Source organism: Myxocyprinus asiaticus, chromosome 18, assembly GCF_019703515.2.
Source record: "Myxocyprinus asiaticus isolate MX2 ecotype Aquarium Trade chromosome 18, UBuf_Myxa_2, whole genome shotgun sequence".
In the NCBI taxonomy this organism is placed as follows: domain Eukaryota; kingdom Metazoa; phylum Chordata; class Actinopteri; order Cypriniformes; family Catostomidae; genus Myxocyprinus; species Myxocyprinus asiaticus.
This window is the reverse complement of record NC_059361.1, coordinates 26,302,200-26,322,861: the sequence shown is the minus strand read 5'-3', so window position 1 is coordinate 26,322,861 and position 20,662 is coordinate 26,302,200. Positions and strand designations below refer to the sequence as shown.

Below are 20,662 nucleotides of genomic sequence, written 5' to 3'. Positions count from 1 at the left end.
AACACAAAGGCTTTTAGAAGAATATCTTAGCTCTGCAGGTCCATACAATGCAAGTGAATGGTGGCCAGAACTTTGAAGCTCCAAAAGCACATAAAGGCAGCATAAAAGTTATCCATAAGACTCCAATGGTTAAATCCATGTCTTCTGAAGCGATATGATAAGTGTGGGTGAGAAACAGATCAATATTTAAGTCCCTTTTTTACCATCAATCTCCACTTTCACATTCTTCCTCTTTTGTTTTTGCCGATTTGCATTCTTCATGCATATCGCCACCCACTGGGCTGGGAGAAGAATGTATAGTAAAAAAAAAAAAAAAGAAAAAAAAAAGAAAATGACTTAAATATCGAACTGTTTCAGAAGATATAAATTTATCCACTGGAATCTTATGGATAACTTTATGTGCTTTTTGGAGCTTCATAGTTCTTGGCACCTTCTAGTTCTTCTAGTTTATAGTTCTTGGCATACAAATCTAGGATGGCATGAGGGTGAGAAATAATGAGAGATTTTTCATTTTTGGGTGAACTACCTCTTTAATAGAGCTTGTATGAGTATTGTTTGTTCAACTGTAAAGCTGCACGTGTGTACATACATGAAGCTTTGACATATAAACAGTGATGTGGCATTTCATTGAACAACACAGCTACTAGTTGGAAAAAGTAGCTTGTTGCTGAAAAAAGCTATAGTATTATGAAAACAGTTCAATTACTGTTGTGTACTGTACTGTAGTTCATTTAGTAGCATTGCTTCTTTTATGTAGTTACTCCAACAGTGAAAATAAGAGCATAAAGACAGACAATTATCAGCTTAACTATGACATCATATGGTTCTTGTATCATGGAAGTATCAGATATCACTCATCCACAACACTATCCCGCTGCAACAATGACTCCTGCTCTAATGGGCATCTCACTAACACTTCCGGTCACCTCCAGCGGTTCCTTGTAAACTGCACAACAAAAATGGCAAAAAAACAACTCAAGACCTGGATACAGTACCTGCTTTGAATGCAAGTGTGTTGGTTTTGGCCAAAGATTTTTTGTAGCACAAGTATACAGAGGACCCCCACTGTAAAAGCAAGAACAACAGAAATTAACTTGAAGTCAGTGTGATTTGCCATTTGCAGCCCATTTTGTATGTAAGGCGGAATATCATTTGATCCATTAGGAATTGATGGCATCGTGAAAAGTGGCTTCGTGAACTATGCCTAAATAGCTATTTGGTTAACACCATCCAACAGCCCGAGAGGTTATTTATTTCTGAGGAAATGTTACAAAAGTTACAAATAAACATTTGTTTTATTTGAAATAAGATGCACCAATGAATCGTTTACAATAAGACCAAAAAAATGCACTAGAAAAATGAAAATAGGGTACATTTTGATTTTATGTTGACTTTAATGACAGATTCATATACTGATAAGTGAAAGACTTCTCTCATCATGTCTCATAATTTCATATATAGTGTGTAACTAGGGAAACTGCTGTGCTCACCATACTAGTGTTGAGGTTCTTTTCCACCTTGCAGAAGGCATGTGGTGGTGTCTCCCCCTTGCTGGGTATGATGACACAGATGTCTGTGACAGCCAGTGTAGCATGAGAGTGATTCTCACAGGCACGCCGATATGTGATGTAGATCCTTTGGGAGGAGGAGCTACTGATATTAGCAGGACGGCCAGAGGGCGTGGTCTGTATAATGTCACAGTCTGGCTTCAATTTCTCCTTCCACTCATAAAGGACCCTGAAAAACATGAAGGAAAATCCATGAGGAAACTGGAATTCTTTGCAAAAAGTGATAATACAACAGGTTTCACAACTAAGAGAGCTGCCTCGCATGTTGACTGCCTACTTAGGAAGCTTCCTTCTAAGGTGCAGCATCCCAACTCTAAAGGAACCTCAATAATGACTGATTTGGAACCTTCTACATAGGCAGCAACTCCATTAACAGTCACTTATAAGCATCACACGAGTAGCACTCAAAGCGCACAACAGAAGCAACTTGCTTACGGTTGCTTTTAATAGAATTTAGCATTAGCATGTTGCTAAGCTAACGACATGAGACTCTAATATGCATAAAAACACATAGTTTGCACTATTTTTTCCTCAATATTTTTGCAGTATTGTTTAAAATTAAGTATGTAATCAACATTTCCGTCATTCATCTTGTTTGTTAAAATAAATTCTGGGATTGCGCTGTAAGCAAAGGATAGAATTTTGACAAAATGAGGTATCTATGAAGGCAGCATAATTATGCTACAAACAGCAGTCTCCTAGTAGGTCTCCTTAGTCTGGTCCAGCTGGTCTCTTGGCTGATTTTAGAGGGGTTTTGATCACTTTTTAGATGGTCAGGCTGGGAGACTAGACTACGAGGTCTTAAAATGTTGTCTAGGTAGGTTGGCATCTCACAAGGTTTTGTAACAGAACTATTATGTAAACACATCTGAAGCATGGATGCCTTACCCCAGGTCTGTGAGCGGCGGTTTGTCTCTGCCTCTCCTGTAGCAGAGGAAGATCTGCGGCCCCAAGAGACTACCTCCATTTAGTTCTGCAGGCAGGCCAGAGGGTGTGCATTCAATGCAGGTATACCCACGAGGTACCTCCTCCCCAAAGGAGCGGATCACCACCGCCACATCTGTAATGGGAGCCTTAGGCTGAGTTGAGCTCCTGTGACTGCCTTCCTCAGGGTGGATGTCTTCCTCTAGGGGCTTAGAGGAGTGGGTGAGTCCTGCCACCACGAAGTAGTCTGCTACACGAGGGCTATTCTCCTCCATCTTCTATCATCCCCATAGAGGGAGGACTTTATATGTGCTGGGAAGAGAGGGGAGGAGAAATACATAATTAGAGAGGGAAAGAGAGAGATGTGAATAGGATGAGGAATTTACAGCACAAAAGGACTATATTACAGCGTGCCATCTGCTTAGAAAGCAATGTACAACTATAGGGCTAAACATTGTTGCTTAAAGGGATAGTTCATCATGTTCTCCAAACCTGTATTATTTTTTCCTCTTCTGTGGAATACAAGAGACGTTAGGCAAAATGTTAACCTCAGTCACCATTCACTTTCATAGACTTTTTTCCATACAATGAAAGTGAATGGCGACTGAGGCTAACATTCTGCCTGACATCTCCTTTTGCATTCTATGGAAGAAAGTCAAACAGATTTGGAATACTATGAGGGTGAGTAAATGATGACTGAGTTTTCTTCTTTTTTTTTTTTTTTTTTTTGTGAATTATCTCTAATAAATATCTGCATGAAAGAAAACATTCTTGTATAGAAACTAAAAGGCAAACTGGGAGGGATTTTAAAAAGCAAATCACCACAAGCAGCAAAGTGCGAGATATACAGCACTCCAAGGAAATGCCATGACATTTTTTTTCATCTAGTTACATTTGGTCTCTTATGTGCTTAGAAAAGGATATGACCATTACACATCCACTCCCATAGGCTCAGAACACAACCTCATGTAACAAGCATTGTGAGAAAAATAAACTGGACATACGGAAGCAATTATCCATTCCTGCTGAGGATAAAAGAATATACTCTATTATGCTTTTAAGTATGAGTAATAGAAAGCATCTACAGTTGTTATCTGCTGAGTCACTCCACAGCAAGAATGCAATGTACTTTTAAAAAAAAGAGCTCAGACAGCAAAGGGAATTCCTCTTTCTTGCATCAATATACAGTATGTCAATTGCCGCCATAAAGCCTCCTTATCAATAAAACCACTGATATCTTAATTAGATGTGTCAGTTACCTCCAATCCCTTCCAGAACAACCCTGATGCTTTTACAACACACAGGTTGGCACATGCACAAGGTTTACTCGCTCGGAGTCAGTTACAAGTTACAGATTCTCACAAGGCTTCATGGTGCTGTAAATAGCAGGGCGCCTGCTGGTGTGGAGCAGTGTGTGTCTAGCGTTGTCTTTCTGTACAGGTCATTTGGGATGGGAATCGACAACTCTTTCTTGTTAAGAACTGGCTCCAAATACCAGAACCGAATGGTTTTCATGACATTCAGTAACATTAAATGTCTGCATTCTTCTGCCAATGTGGACACACTGTACTAAAATGCTCTGACAGTGTTTCCTGCAGTTTCCTAACATCTGACATACTCACTGAACCACAAGTAATTATTTTTGGTCATATCCAATTTGAAATAAACAAAGGACTGCTACCGTGTTATGCTGTAGAGCGTACTTGAAGCTGAAGTGTGTAATTCCTACGCCACTATCGCCACCAAGCGGAATTGCAAAAATAAATATTGTTTTCAACCAGCTTTAAAGGCATAGTTCACCCAAAAATGAAAATTCTCTCATAATTTACTCACTCTCATGCCATCCCAGATGTGTATGACTTACTTTCTTCTGCTGGATGAGAAACTTTTTTCAATATTTAAGTCCTTTTTTTTACTTTAAATTCTCCTCCCTGCCCAATAGGTGGCGATATGCACACAGAATGCGAACTGCCAAAAACAAAAGAAGAATGTGAAAGTGGAAATTTATAATAAAAAAGGACATAAATATTGATCTGTTTCTCACCCACATTTATCATATTGATTCTGAAGACAGGGAGTTAACCACTTGTATGGTTAACTTTTATGCTGCCTTTATGTGCTTTTTGGAGCGTTGAAGTTCTGGCCACCATTCACTTGCATTGTGAGGATCTACAGAGCTGTTCAGGATCTAATTCGTGTTCAGCAGAAGAAAGAAATCTGGGATGGCATGAGGCTGAGTAAATTATGAGAGAATTTACATTTTTGGGTGAAACACCCTCCGTCTTACGTTGGTCGATCAAACAGATAGTCCTGACCCCAACTCATGCCATTTGTTGAGTTACTTTTGTTGTGTCAGACTGGACGGGCCACTCAAAACAAACTTTTATAGCACTAAAGACAAACAGTGTTTCGGTTTTCGAGAAAATTACAAATTGTTAATTCGATTTAAGCTGGGATAAGAGAAAGAACAGTATTTTAATGCTGAAAAAGTTGCACACTTAGGCTTTAAGGTTTGTGAGACTTAAATCATAGTTATTACTCACTGGTTATGACAATGTGTAGTTAAATATACACATTAGGAACAGTTTACATTAGCAGCGCTTTAAAAATGTTCTGGTTTAGTATTTTTATTTATAATAAATATACAAAAAAAAAAGTAAATATGCTTAGGATCAATTACTTGGTGCTTCCTCAAATGTTACTAAGAATCGTTAATAGCATCATTAAGGAACCGGTACAATCTGAATCAGAACAAGGAATCTCTTATGATTACCATTGTAACAAGTCATATAATCCCTACAAATCACCAATTAAAGGCTAAATAAGCTGTTTTTTCCATCTTTTTTTTTTTTTTTTTTTTTTACCCTCTGTGTACATCACCCACATTATTATACTAGACATACACTTTCACCGTCTGAAAGGTTTTGGTGGCTTGCAGCTTCTAGCCAATGGCTTGTCTGTGGCTTACAGTACTGGCCAACAAAGACACGGGACACGGCTTAAGAGCTTAAGGAAATGAAACTGACCTACTGACTAGTTCTTTTGCCATAACCAAGCATTGACGTGAAGAAATGCTTCATATGAGGAACCGGTGACATTGATGGTAACAGTATAAATCAGGAAGTAGCTATTTCTATCAAACATTCTGAAAATGGTGACATGATGTCAGCAGACTTAATGATCTTGATAAAATGCCGAGAATAATTACAGGCCTTAAAACTCTAATCCCTCTCATCCTTATAAAACCTTTGGGTTGAAGGAGGGGTCTCTAGAACACTCTCTTTAACTTTTGTCCAGCAAGAGAAAGATGAAGATATACACCCATGTTCCACAGAAGAAAGAAAGTCGTATGGGTTTGGAACAACAGGAGTAAATAATGACAAAATTAAAATTGAATACATGTTTTTTATCAAAATAACAAAACAAAAAAAATCAGCTTACATAAACAAAGAAACATCTCAAGATTGAATCACACCCACACTGTTCTAGACAGATGCTATATTGGTAGTCCAACAAACGCACGGAGGAGAAAATGTAGCAGATGTGTCACGTAACGTGACAGATTTAAGATTATATATAGACATAATCTCTCAGTGCAACAACCACTCCATCCGCCGAGGCTGGAGCTACCCTCTCCACCAACAGCACAGAGAAATTATAATCCTCACCATGGCAACGATGAAGAAAAACCAGCAAATATTCATCATTACAATGTCAGGGAGAGAAAAACTACCTGCATAAAACAAGTAAACATGAATCACAGATTATCAGAAAGCTGATTCTTTTGGAAGAGGTGATGATGATGTTATGTGAACCTGACAATCAAAAATAAACATTTAAGGTATAGTTCACCCCAAAATGAAAATTCTGTGATCATTTACTCACCCTTTACTCAATGAAAGTAAATGGTGACTGAGGCTGTCAGTCCCAAACATTCTGCCTAGCATCTCCTTTTGTGTTCCACTGAAGAAAGTTATAGGAGTTACAGGAGTGCGAGTAAATGATGACAGAATTTTAGTTTGGGGGCGAACTATCCCTTTAAATGACAACTGCTGGAGACGGGGAAAAAACTAAACAGAAATGTACAGATTAGAGCTAAATTCTATGCTAAATTGGATGTAACTGCAGAGAATTACAACTTTATTAGCAATCTTTGCATCCAAATTGTGAATTTAATTTATGCAAAAAACCATGATATCGTCACCTTCGGAGAGATTGTAGCTACTGTGATTTATGACTCAAGTACCTGCGACATGATAACAAACTCGCACATTCAAGCGCAGCTGTTATTAATCAGCACCATCGCTGTATAAATGACACTATAGTTCATTTTCGTTGAAGATATTCAAACGTACAGTGTTATTATAAAAGATAAATGACAATAAAGAAATACAAATATAAAGGAGTGTATTTTAAACCTATTTTTAACAACTTTAATATTTAAAAGATTTTTATGGATGATTTATGGAAGAAAGACATATCAAACAACATCTCTTTTAAAGAGAAAATAAGGCTTTGACATTATATATTTACACTTGTACTCATCTTCTAACAACTTGAGAGAATTCAGAAGACATGATAACGTTTCCGGTAAGGGAATATAGTGAGCAACGATGCTCCCTGGTTTTTATGGTGATTGTGGGATTTTTTAGGGAGCGAACATTACAGGGCCCTGGAATGATTTTGCGATGGAGACAGCCCTAAAAATGGTTGACTCTCTTATCAGTGCCCTGACTACTGAACTAGGGAGCTGACTGAGACGCATCCACAGTTCTGGGAGCACTATGTGTGTGCGTTCCTCTTTCCTTACGTCTTTGCCATGCGGATCTATAATATATTTTACTAAAGTGTCAATAAACCTTAGGCATAGTTTGAGTTTGTATTCAGGGCACTGTTATTTCAGCATGACCAGAGCAACATTTCAGATGCAATGATTGGTCCTCTGGTTAGTCCAGTTCTGAACCAGTTATTCAGTCACATGACTTTTTTTGATGCACATCTTGCATTCCTAATAAATTCAATAGGAGTTTATTCAGTAAATGTATTTCAATCATAGTTTATGCGCATTTCTTCTTATTGAATAAAAATTCATCCCCCTCAAGAAAGCGTATACGTTTTATACGGTTTTTTTTGTTTGTTTGTTTTTTTTTACATTTTGGAGATTTTATTCACATCTTGGTGTTTCCATCCAGCAGTTTTTATGCGATATCCCAAATGTGCATAAAAATATGTGGATGGAAACCCAACTACAGTTGGAATATCCTGAAGCAGATTTCATTGCTATCTGATGTAATTATAAACACTCTTGCACTAAACACTTTTCAGACAACTAGTAGGATGTTACTCCCTTATTGAGAAACACCGTGGTAACGTCAAAGAGAGACTCAAAAACACCCGGAAGTGCATTGGAAATGGCTCTTTCATCAGTGAAATCAGCATGTGTCCTACGCAGTGGAAATTCTGGCATGGAGAACCCATGAAAGAAAATGACAGTCTGTGTCTAAGCCATCCGATTTGACTGCCGAGTGAAAAATAAGGAAGTCCTCTGATCTCTGACCGACTTCCTACACACCGTTCCTAAGAAATGGACTAATATATATATATATATATATATATATATATATATATATATATATATATATATTTTTTTTTTTTTTTTAAATGGTTCCTTTTTCCATTTAAATGACTGGACAGTTCCCATCTTAAATAAACAGTTCACCCAAAAATTATAATTATATTATCATTTACTCACCTTCATGTTGTTCCAAACCTGTATGACTTTCTTAGTCAGAATGTTAGGGACTGGCAGCCTCAGTACACATTCATTTCTTCTTGTGTGTTCCATGGAAGAAAGATATACAGGTTTAATACGACAAGAAGGGGGAGAAAGTAATGACCTTCTAACCCTTTAACTGAAAGCATGACACAACAGAATGATGCCAACAGAATGAAGCACCGCATTATAAAGAAATCTTTCATTTACAAAATGATGTTACCTATGATAAGCACACAATAGACTGGTCTATTAAACAACCTTTTTCTTCATTACATAAAATCCTAAAATAACAGAACAACAGAACACCCAGAGCACAACAAAGCAAGGCACCATCTTTCAATAATTCTATTAGCATGCTTACGACTGTTATGATATGATAAGCCTTGCCCTTCTTTTACCATCCTTTGGCAAATAGGAGCCCGCGGGTAAGCCAATTTAATAGATTGCCCATAAAAATGAGCGTATTCTCATCCAGCTGTGTTAGAGCTATGAGCTGGGGCCCATAGCTGTGTGGGCTCCATGGACCAAGAGACTCCTGATACTACACAGTCCTGGGACAGCAGGGAGGTGCAGAGGAAAACACAAGAAGGGGGAACTAATGCAGCACATTTGGCCGAGCATCTGGTCCTGCTTAAGACACAGGGGCGGACATTTGATTCCTTTGCACCATGGCGAGAAACAAGCAGACATCTGCATACTTTGGATAGGAGGAGGCAGGCAAGCTATTTCCCGGTAAGGCTTTACTGAGGTACAGGACTGGCACTCATTTTTTGTCCACATTATATGTCTTTTCCTGTATCTCAAACTTTTCGGTTTGGTGACACATATAAACGTAATGTCATATTTTCCAACTTGAACAGACAACAACTTCCCTCATGTCAAACTGAACAAATTCTTGTAAACATCTGCAGTTTCAAAACAATTTCTGTCCAATGCAGGACTTCAACAGTCATGTTGATGAGAAGATGAATGAGAAGCTTATTAACAAGGAGTCAAATTTCACAACAGACACTCTGAAACAACACTTAAGCCTCTGGCAAATGCATTGTTAAAGTTGGTCTGAGCAATGATGAAATGTAACAGAACAGGAAAAGATGGAGGAAGCTATGTTAGATGTAGACACCTAGAGACAACAAATGAAGAATCAACAGACACAAACTAATGAATCATCCATGACGTATACGTAAAAAAAAATGTAGGTTTGATGAATACACAAGGGATAGGCTATATATCACACTTCATCATCTTGCTTTCCTAAGGCCCATGTTTATGAATCTGATATTGCAAAATCCTCTGAATTCAGATATAAATCACAACCAATTCTAAATGCAGGAATGAAAGGAAAACCAGCAGGATTCAGAATGAGTGCTTTGAACAATCTTCCTTATCCTTCCGCAAATATCTCTGTAGAAAAATTGCTCAACCGGGTTCCTATTAAGAAACAACTAGAGCATCACATTAACACATCAGCCAAAATACCATAATCTCTTTATTTGTAATTGAAATCTTAAAACCTGTATTTTGAAATATATATCTCTCAGAGAGAGAGAGAGAGAGAGGCTATAGGATATATATATATATATATATATATATATATATATATATATATATATATATATATATATATATATATATATAGCCAACTGAAATAGTATTGCATCCATCACAACAACAATACTGACATGAAAGTGATCCTATCTTCTAATACAGATCTATTTCAGGGGTGGCAGTGATAATTAAGCATTGCATGTTAAGTCATATCAATAGACAAACATGAGCGTTACAGTTAAAATTGTGAAATATTGTGAAATAAGTATGAAGATGACATTGCTTCCAGACAGGCAGGGTTGGGTCAGTCTGACAGTAACTCATAAATCATAAGGGCCATGACATTTAATTTCGACGCTCTACAGCCTTAATAATAAAATTCCCTTAATAATAATACATTTGTAATACTTTACATAATCATAATATAACTGATGACTATCACCGCTTGGTGTGTAAATGCACGAGCAGAATCAAAACAAGCGCACAATTATCGTCGCGTGATGACTGACAGCAGGCGCCCCATCGCCTGTCCGTTTTAAATATAGACTATAAAATACATAACACGCCAAATCAATCGTTTCTTTTTTTTATCAGGCAATTGTGCGTTTTGTGTTAATAATAGAAGGTAAACGTACAAAGGTTCGTTCACCAAACGTAACCATTAAACAAATATGAGCAATTCACACTCACTGTTTCAGCAGGACGACGATGCAGAGGATACACTCATTGACACGCGCACCGTTATTCTGATTATTAATCGTGCGACAGATGAAGCATCTGTGTATTCCCATCCATTTTCATCAGACAAATAGATTTTCTTCCATCACGTATATAAATAATCCTCCATATAACCCAGGCACGATTAGAGAGGGCTATGCCACATCTTCTCTATACGCGTTTAGAGATGCGCTCTGACTCGCGCAAGCGCTTATCTAAACCTGCCATACGGACACGTGACTGCCAGCAAATTGTGACGTCATTGAGCATTCCGGGGACTGTCGGTGATTCAATGTGGGGGCATCCCGACAAGTCCATATAAAGGTTGTGATGTTGAGAGCTATTGGAAGAATGCTTTTGAACTAACATTTACAATTGAAATGTGTTGGACTTGCTATCTTGATTTAAATAAACAGCCCTTAATAAAAAAAACTCATATAGCCTGCTTTATAATAGGTCTGCAATCAACATTGTGTATGGCTGACAGCAAATTCTGATCCATCTTTGATATGAAAAAAAAAAAAAAGCAATGAAAGTAAATGGTGACTGAGATTAACATACTGCCTACCATCTTTTGTGTTCCACTGAAGAAAGTCATAAAGTTTTGGAGCAACACAAGGGTGACAGAATTAAAAATTTTGCGTGAAATTTCCCTTTAAGGTGTTGTTTTAGGCATCCATCTGCATTGTGCTAAACAGTGTTGCTTTAAGTGTGAGATAGATTGTTACTAGTGATAGACCAGGCTTATTAATCGGCACATATTTTACCATTCCAAAATCTACTGACATCCTCAGTGCACATTTGGGGTTTTCAAATATTTACTCAGAATTCAGAGTAGATATTGTGTAAAACAAGTTCAATTTGCTACCATATCACCATTATATTGACCCTGCCCAAATCAGTCAATGCCCCCACATCTACATGTTCTTGCAGAGCTTTGATAATTATGATGCAGCCGTCACACCAGACAGAGAGCTTGCAGATATTTTGCTCTGGTTGAATGCAACGGTATAACTGCCAACATCTGAAACTGTGCCCACTGACTCAGATGTTCCATGGCATTCTAGGTGGTCTTGATGAGGACAGACTGTCGCAATCCTTAGCTAAAATTCACACCAAGGCAAATACAATCCCAATTCCGAAAAAGTTGGCACAATATGGAAAATGCTAATAAAAACAAAAAATAGTGATTTGTAAATTATATTAACCCTTAGCTATATTGAAAGCACTACAACTAAACATTATATGTTATATATATGTATATATATATATATACATATATATAATGTCCCCATTTTGGAATTTAGGGCATTTTGGAATGCCCTATTCCCAATGCGCTCTAAGTCCTCGTGGTGGCGTAGCGACTTGCCTAAATTCGGGTGGCGGAGGATGAATCTCAGTTGCCTCCGAGTCTGAGACCGTCAATCCACGCATCTTATCACGTGGCTTGTTGAATGCATTACCACGGAGACCTAGGCGTGTGGAGGCTTCACGCTATTCCCCGCAACATCCACGCACAACTCACCATGCGCCCCACCGAGAGTGAACCACATTGTAGCGACCACGAGGAGGTTACCCCATGTGACTCTACCCTCCCTAGCAACCGGGCCAATTTGGTTTCTTAGGAAGCCTGACTCGAGTCACTCAGCATGCCCTGAATTTGAACTTGTGACTCCAGGGGTGGTTGTCAGCGTCTTTACTTGCTGAGCTACCCAGGCCCTCTATATGATGTTTCAACCTGTGAATTTCATTGTTTTTTTTTTTTAAAAAGTATGTACAGTAATTTCAAGTCAGATGATTGCAACACGCTCCAAAAAAGTTGGGACAGTCAAGTGTTTTCCACTGTGAAACATCACCATTTGTTCTAATAACACTTAAGCATTTGGGCACTGAAGACACAAGTTTGTTAAGTTTAGAATGGGGAATTTTCCCCCCATTCATCCATTATGTAGGTCTTTAGCTGCACAATTGTATGGGGCCTTCGTTAACGTATGGTGTGCTTCATAATGCACCACACATTCTCAATTGGAGCCAGGTCAGGACTGCAGGCAGGCCAATCTAGCACCCACACTCTCTGCTTACACAGCCATGCACTTGTAATCTGGGCAGTATGAGGTTTGAAGTTGTCCTGCTGGAAAATGCAGGGACGTTCCTGGAAAAGACGGTGCTGGATGGCAGTATATGTTTCTCCAAAATTTTTACATATCTGTTTGCATTCATGGTGTTCTCGCAGGTATGCGAATTACCCATGCCATGGGCACTGACACACCTCTGGCCCATACAGACACTGGCTTTTGGACCTGACGCTAATAACAGCTTGGATGGTCCTTGTCCTCGGCCCGGATAACACGATGGTTGTGTTTTTCAAAAACTTTCTAAAATGTGGACTCTTCGGACAAAAATTACACAGTTACTCTGTTCTACTTTCCATCTAAGATGAGAACGAGCCCAGAGAAGTCGGCAGCGCTTCTGGACAGTGTTGATGTAGGGCTTCTGCTTTGCATAGTAAAGTCTTAACTTGCATCTGTGGATGCAGCAGCGAGTGGTGTTGACTAAAAAAGGTTTACTAAAGTTATCCCAAGCCCATATTCATGATATCTATTACAGATGAATGATGTTTTTTAAGGCAGTGATGTCTGAGGGATCAGAGTTCACACGCATTCAGAAATGATTTTCGTCTTGCCCTTTACGCACCAAGATTTGACCAGATTCCTTGAATCTTTTAACTATATTGTGCACTGTAGAGGGTGAAATGCCCCAAATCCTTCCAATTTGTTTTTGGGGAACTTTGTTCTCAAAGTGCTGGATAATTTGCTGAAGCATCTCTTGGCAAATTGACAAGTCTCGAATGATCCTTGCTCTTGAAGGATTAGGCTGATTTTGGAGGCTCCTTATATAGTATAAAGTACTATGACACAATTGCCTCACCTGTTTAACATCCCCTGTTTCACATCGCCTTGTTATTTCAACTCGTCAAATTGTTATTAGTCTTAAATTGCCCCTGTCTCAACTTTTTTGGAGCATGTTGCAATCAACTGATTTGAAATTACTGTACATTTAAAAAAAAAAAAAACAATGCAATTCACAAGGTAAAAACATCATATAATGTTTAGTTGTAGTGTTTCAATATAGCAAAGGGTGAATATAATTTAAAAATCACTCCTTTTTGTTTTTATTAGCATTTTTCAGACTGTCCCAACTTTTTTGGAATTGGGGTTGTACAACACTTCAGTTTGTTAAGCAAAAAAATATGCCTCAACTAACAACAATGTTAGGTCCCCCCATAAAAATGTGCTGGTGCAGCCATTGACATACTGTATAATTTTCTCCAAATTGGAGACTTTTTAATAAGTTTGATTTTGAAAAACTATATGTATATACAGTAGCTATGTGTTACAATACTAAATGGCAGAGACATATCCTAATCTGGGAACTTCTGTGTGGGTTAATGTGCTGCTAGTGTGTGTATTTGTTTAGAAGGGTCAAAGAACAAATGGTGCTGCAAAGGCCCCAAGAGAGTACAACTACTAGGACCAGTCTTTAAAGTGCTTCAGGTTTCTTCACCTACTACCTGAATAATGCAAATAAATAAATAACTAGCTGAAGTGCATGCTGTCTGGCCACCCAGCTGGCTCTGAAAACCCATAAACATTAGAAGGATTAGGACATCGTCCAGGCCCTTGTGTTACGGTCTTTCTGCAATTCCAAAGGCCACTGGCCACCCAGATGGCAGTCTCACACATCAACAGACCTAAATAGTTGCCATCTTGGCAAAAGCAAGGTATGTAAAACTTCATGGCACCTTGTGAACATCGTAATGGTGTCAGTCTGCCCCGGAGTTTAAACTACTGCACTCAATGTACTGTACAACAAGTGTTTTACCATGACTCTGACCAGTGCCGGTCCTCCCTATAGGCAAACTAAGCAAGTTGCTTAGGGCCTCCAATCCACCAGGAACTGCCAAAGACATTTTAAGTAGTGTTACAAACATAGGGATGGGAGCCCCCACACAAATCTTTGCTTAGGGCCCCCAAAATGCTAGGACCGGCACTGACACTGACCATGCATTTAGCACTGTTATTCCACTTCTTTGATTAGGAAAGTCCTTACATTAATATTCAGATATTAAAAGGATATTTCACCCAAAAAGTATTATCAGTATTATTATTTGGTTATCATTTACTCACCCTCATGTTGTTCCAAACTTTTCTTTTCTCCATTGCACACAAAAGGAGATTTTAGTTAGAATGTTCTACATGCCACATTTTTCCATACAAAGAAAGTGAATGGCGACTGAGGCTGACATTCTACTTAACATCTCCTTTTGTGTCTCATGACAGAAAGAAAAGGCATATGGGTTTGGTACCACATGAGGTGGCTGAGTAAATGATGACATCATTTTCATATCCATTTAATCAGAATTTAGTCATATTCTGATTATGTACTGTACACGTCATGCGAAAGCATTAACCTGATTATGATAACCAGATTATGCCAATATTCTGGTTTCTAAAAATCTGAATAAGACAGTTGGCGTATGCCTGTATTAATCAAAATTTTGGGTCATATCAACATACTATTCACAATATCCATCATAACTGAACATGAATGTCCAAAGAAAGGTAATTCAGTGCGATGCAGACTGATGTGAAAAGTAAACATTTTTCAACTGAGGAGGAGATTTGTGTTTCTAAGATTTTACAAACAGTAAAAGAAATGTGACATTTTGCAGTTCATCACAGCATTATCTTATTGCTGAGACTTTTGATTTTGAAACTTAGGTATAAAATAATGAGCAATCACATGAAATGAAGACTCCAGTCATATCAGTAACCTTTTAAAAGCTGTTTTATTCTACATGGAGAGGGTCTGCTCATTGGTGCTGATATGTTAGAATCACACGACCCACCGAATACTACTCGCTCAATCTCAGTAACTGTCCTGTTATTTGACACTTTCACTCTTGGATTAAATTAATCATGGTTGACTGTGTATAGTGAATTTCTACAATGGCATCTATAACTAAAACTATTGATTTTGAATTATGCTACATCCACACCACTAGGTGTCACTGTAGGTCCAAGATGACACAAACGCAAAAGTTACTGAGTGCACCTTTAATAAGTTAATTTAGTTACTGTCCAAAAAGACTAAAATGCAGAGTAGTAAATGACAAAAGTGAGCATCTCCGGTATTTCCAGAAGATGCCAATAACTAGCATGTTAGTTTATTTGGATTATGCTGGTGACATGTATACTGAAATATTTCAAGAGCTGCAGAGCATGTAAACATCTAAATAAAGCATCAGGGAGCAGTTTTCAGTTGTATTGTGTTTATTTGGATCCAAAACCAGTACTGGTGTTGAGCTCATTTTGTGAGAGGAACAGCTGAACAAATTGATTAGTGCATGAAGGCTGACACTGATGGTCTCTGCCTACCACAGAGTTTGATTGTGTCCTCTTGATAATACTCTGCCAGAATCATTGCTTGACATTCAGTGCCAGTCAGTATTCAGCACAGTTTCACAGAGCTTCGCAGATTGGTTCTCAGCACTCTCCATGCATTTGTTTAGCTATAGTAATGTTTGTCAGGCTGCAAATTGTATTTGTCTGAAACAGAATATATACATATCCCACTAGTGGTACTACTTCATCCCACCATAGCTATGTCATCTTGATGTATTTATATTGCATAAGCACTGAGAGGGATACAATTGCAAATTAATTACATTTTTATTTGTACTGTACTGCACAAAAATGCTTTGCACTGTATTCTGTTTACAACTTCTACCTCAGTATCCTCTTTAATTACAATGTGGACCTGGAGGAATGTACTTTTGTTCCACTGTGAACTGTGTACTTGTGTTTGACTGGAATGACAAATAACCTCAAACTTGAAACCTGAACTTGAATATGTGGATGCCATTGTTTAGTTAAGTGCAGACAACATAAGGCAAACATGTACTTAAGCAGTTGAAGAAACTTTGAGGATACTAAAGTAACCTGTCACTTCCAAAAGTAGAGCAATCTTAAAAGTAGCACAGGCCATGAGAATTATACTTTATGGAAAGCTCAAACAGGCTTGTCTGAGAAGCTGAAAAGAAATATAACCTAATATAACACAGTTTATTTTCATTTTATTTTACACTGTATGAGAATACAACTTCTTAAAGAATGTACACTGAAAAAAAAAAATGACGAAAAATTTATTTAATTTTTATTTCGCATGTTTTTGCACACAGATTTTCTCAGTAAATTCGAATGGTATCGAATTAAGTAAAATCTACTTAACTTCATGACATACTATTGATTAAAGTGAGTGAGTAAATTTAGGTTAAACATTTCAGTTAATACAGTAACTTTTACTTACAAATCTGATGTACATGGGACCTTAATAAACGTACTAAAATTTAACTCAACATTTTATATGAACGTTTCATGTTTTGAACTTTCCTTAGAAGCACATGTTTAATCATGTACCACATGACATATGGAAGCCTTCCACAGAGAAGCTTAATGCATGCTGTGCAGTCTATTAGACAACATCACCATGCATTACTGTCAACAGAAAGAAAATACAGAGCTGCACACACAGACCTCAACACTTGGTGTGCAAAACATGATTAGACATGGTATTTTTTATTTTATTTATTTATTATCATGAACAGTTATTTTTGAGTTGAAAATGAACTTCAGACTTCACAAAACAAGAAGTTACAAAATGTAACAACAAAATCAATGATAAAAACAGGTGTATATAAACTTGAATGCAAGCTCATTAATTATTCAAGCCTGGTGCATGCTGGGAACACCAGCTTTGAAAAGTTAAGTAAAATTTACTCAAAATTAGCAAATAAATATGACAAGGTTTCCTACTTTAGGACTGAAACATGATAATGTATTGTAAAGATAACAAACAATCGTAAATAATATTTACTTGTAAGCCAGAGCATTCATTTTTACATGCTAAAATTGAGCACAGATATAATTTACTTAATATTTCAAGTTAACACTTTAACTTATTCAGTGTAGAAAAAACATAATCTTTTCTGCTATATTTACTTTACCACAAAATTATTTATTTCAGTGTATGTCAGCTGTAGGTCAAAGTAATATGAGAGGGAAACACCTTAAATATCCAGAATATTGCATGGTGGTAATGACATATAGCCTTTATAGCCTTTTACATCCATCATAGTGGATTGTATAAGAACACTTTATACAGTGAAGGAAAACCCCCAACTATCCAGCAGATGACTCTTGCCAAAGATGAGTCAGCAACTATCAGAATACATAACTGGCAGACCCTGGTAGAGTATACATACTGTAACTAATGCAGCCCTGATTAGTCAAAATCTTGTTACAGTTTGCTCAAAACCACATCAGATGAGCAGTATTGCTCCAGCATGACATCTTGAGAGATTCATCTCAATAATATGAAAAAGAAAGGAGGTACCCATACTTTATTTATTAAACATGCTGGAATAAGGAATGTTTGAATGCTGTTTTTACCTCTTTTATTCTGTAACTGTTAATAGTAGCATAACCCCTAACTTCTTGGGTAATCAATGAACTTTTGATGTGGAAAATGTTCAATTCTAAGATTCTCCAGCCAAATCAATCACCAATATGAATACAACAGAGCATGCATTCCACATAATGAAGAAAAGGCAGGGGAAACTCAGATGAATCTAGAACTGAAATTGGCACTAGAATAGGTCAGAGCATTGCCAGGAAATGCATATGGTTATGCCTATGAGTCACAGGTTTCAGACTAATGCTTTATGTTGCTAAGATTGTGCAACCAAGTAGGCCATGAAATACTATGTAGAATGTTAATACTTTTGTTAGCTAAGACTATATTTAAAATGTACAGTGGTTTTTAAACTATCCTCTCAATATGAATGAAATACCTTTATTTTAAATATGACAGGGGTCTGCATCGTCATTTAGTGGTTCTAACTCAGTGTGACTCATTGGGGTTTTTCTTCACCGCTGCCAGGAACAGTCTTGTTGTCTATTTATTTTAAGGTACAGCTTTATGTTAACGTGAATTCAAAGACTGGCTTGTCGGACAAATCCATGTTTTTCCACGCAATCACTTATTCTGTGCATTTTAAGAATGCCAACAAGACGTCTTTGTGACTTTCTGTGTGAGCCAAGATACATACAATAGTGCACTCTTGTGGTCATATGCAATAAACTGAAATACTTGTTTCAATCTATTATCAACAAACATTTTTGAGATAAAACGCTTGGTAGAATGTCACTGATGTTCCACGGGTAAAGGGTAATCAGATTTCTGAACATGTAATCTTGTATATGTTTTTTATTTCCAATATGTTAGTCACAGATGCTACAGTTTTGAGCTAATAATGTGACCCAAAATGAAAGACGTTTATTTGTGCAGTTGTGTATTGATGTAATGTCAAGAAAAAATCTGCATCCTGCACATTCAAAGCTTAAAGAAAATCAGGTTCCACCGAGATTTGAACTCGGATCGCTGGATTCAGAGTCCAGAGTGCTAACCATTACACCATGGAACCGCCCTACAGTTACGTGATAAATTACAGTCTCTCAATAGTCTCTCAATCAGGGTGTTTCGCGATTACTTCATCGTTGTTAATAAATTGTGTCCACTTTGTTACTTGTTTCATTATTTTACCAAACCTTTATTGCCAGGAAGTGTGACAAACATGGCAACGCACTCTTAAAAGCATCATTTCAAAATAAAGACACGACTGAACGCGGGTTCAATCCCTCGCTGTATGTGAACGATACATAATATATGGACAACTTCTAGTCGCCCTCCCTTGCATTGTTCCCGCATCACGAAACTGCAATGTTATATGTCATACAAAACTGAAATTCTCCATGATTTGTGCCTTCAATGCCCTTAGGTTTTTAGTGACCCTTGACCTCATTCCATCCTTGTACCTCATCCATTTTCTGAAGTTATGCCCAGCCCACACCTCTTTAGTATTCCTCAACCTTTCTCTCATGAATAGGGACAAAAAGCCAAAAATTGCTATCTCTCTCTCTCTCTCTCTCTCTCTGTTTAGATTCCACACACACACGCACGCACGCACACGCACACACGCACGCACGCACACGCACACACGCACACACACACATATACAGTTGTGCTCAAACGTTTGCATACCCTTGGAGAATTGGTAATATATGTACCATTTTTAAAGAAAACATGAGTGAGCAGGCAAAACACATTTCTTTTATTTCTTATGGGATTCATATTCAACTGTAGGTTATAACAGAATGGCACAATCATAAAACAAAACATGGCAACAAAGAAAAAAATGAAATGACCCCTGTTCAAAAGTCTGCATACCCTTAGTTCTTAATACTGTGTATTGCCTCCTTTAGCATCAATGACAGCGTGCAGTCTTTTGGAATAGTTGTCTATGAGGCCCCAAATTCTTGCAGGTGGTTTAGCTGCCCATTCGTCTTGGCAAAATGCCTCCAGGTCATGCAAAGTCTTTGGTCGTCTTGCATGAACCGCACGTTTGAGATCTCCCCAGAGTGGCTCGATGATATTAAGGTCAGGAGACTGTGATGGTCACTTGCAAAACCTTCACCTTTTTCTGCTGTAACCACTGGAGGGTCAACTTGGCCTTGTGCTTAGGGTCAATGTCGTGCTGGAAAGTCCAAGAGCGTCCCATGCGCAGCTTTCGTGCAGAAGAATGCAAATTGTCTGCCAGTATTTTCTCTTAACATGCTGCATTCATCTTGCCATCAATTTTCACAAGATTCCCCGTGCCTTTAGAGCTCACCCCCCCAAAACATCAGTGAGCCACCACCATGCTTCACAGTGGGGATGGTATTCTTTTCACTATAGGCCTTGTTGACCCCTCTCCAAACATAGCGCTTATGGTGGTGACCATAAAGCTCTATTTTGGTCTCGTCACTCCAAATTACAGTGTGCCAGAAGCTGTGAGGCGTGTCAAGGTGTTGTCGGGCATATTGTAACCGGGCTTTTTTGTGGCATTGGCGCAGTAAAGGCTTCTTTCTGGCAACTCGACCATGCAGCTCATTTTTGTTCAAGTATCGTCGTATTGTGCTCCTTGAAACAACCACACCGTCTTTTTCCAGAGCAGCCTGTATTTCTCCTG

The 20,662-nt window shown here is 38.0% G+C and overlaps 1 protein-coding gene and 1 non-coding gene across 2 annotated transcripts in view; both read right to left on the bottom strand.

Annotated features, from left to right (window-relative positions):
• LOC127455989 (C-myc promoter-binding protein-like) overlaps positions 1 to 10,710 on the bottom strand; it is a 46,086-nt gene extending 35,376 nt beyond the window's left edge. Inside the window, exons 1-4 of the mRNA XM_051724241.1 lie at positions 10,507 to 10,710; positions 2,457 to 2,804; positions 1,491 to 1,737; positions 996 to 1,065 (exon numbers count right to left, since the gene is read on the bottom strand). Coding sequence (XP_051580201.1) covers positions 996 to 1,065; positions 1,491 to 1,737; positions 2,457 to 2,767 — 628 coding nt within the window. The 5' untranslated portion in view covers positions 2,768 to 2,804; positions 10,507 to 10,710. The remainder of the gene's footprint in view (positions 1 to 995; positions 1,066 to 1,490; positions 1,738 to 2,456; positions 2,805 to 10,506) is intronic.
• Positions 10,711 to 19,006: 8,296 nt separating this feature from the next.
• Positions 19,007 to 19,078, bottom strand: trnaq-cug (transfer RNA glutamine (anticodon CUG)). Its single transcript has one exon. It is a non-coding gene; the product is annotated as a tRNA-Gln (tRNA).
• Between the last annotated feature and the right edge of the window lie 1,584 nt (positions 19,079 to 20,662).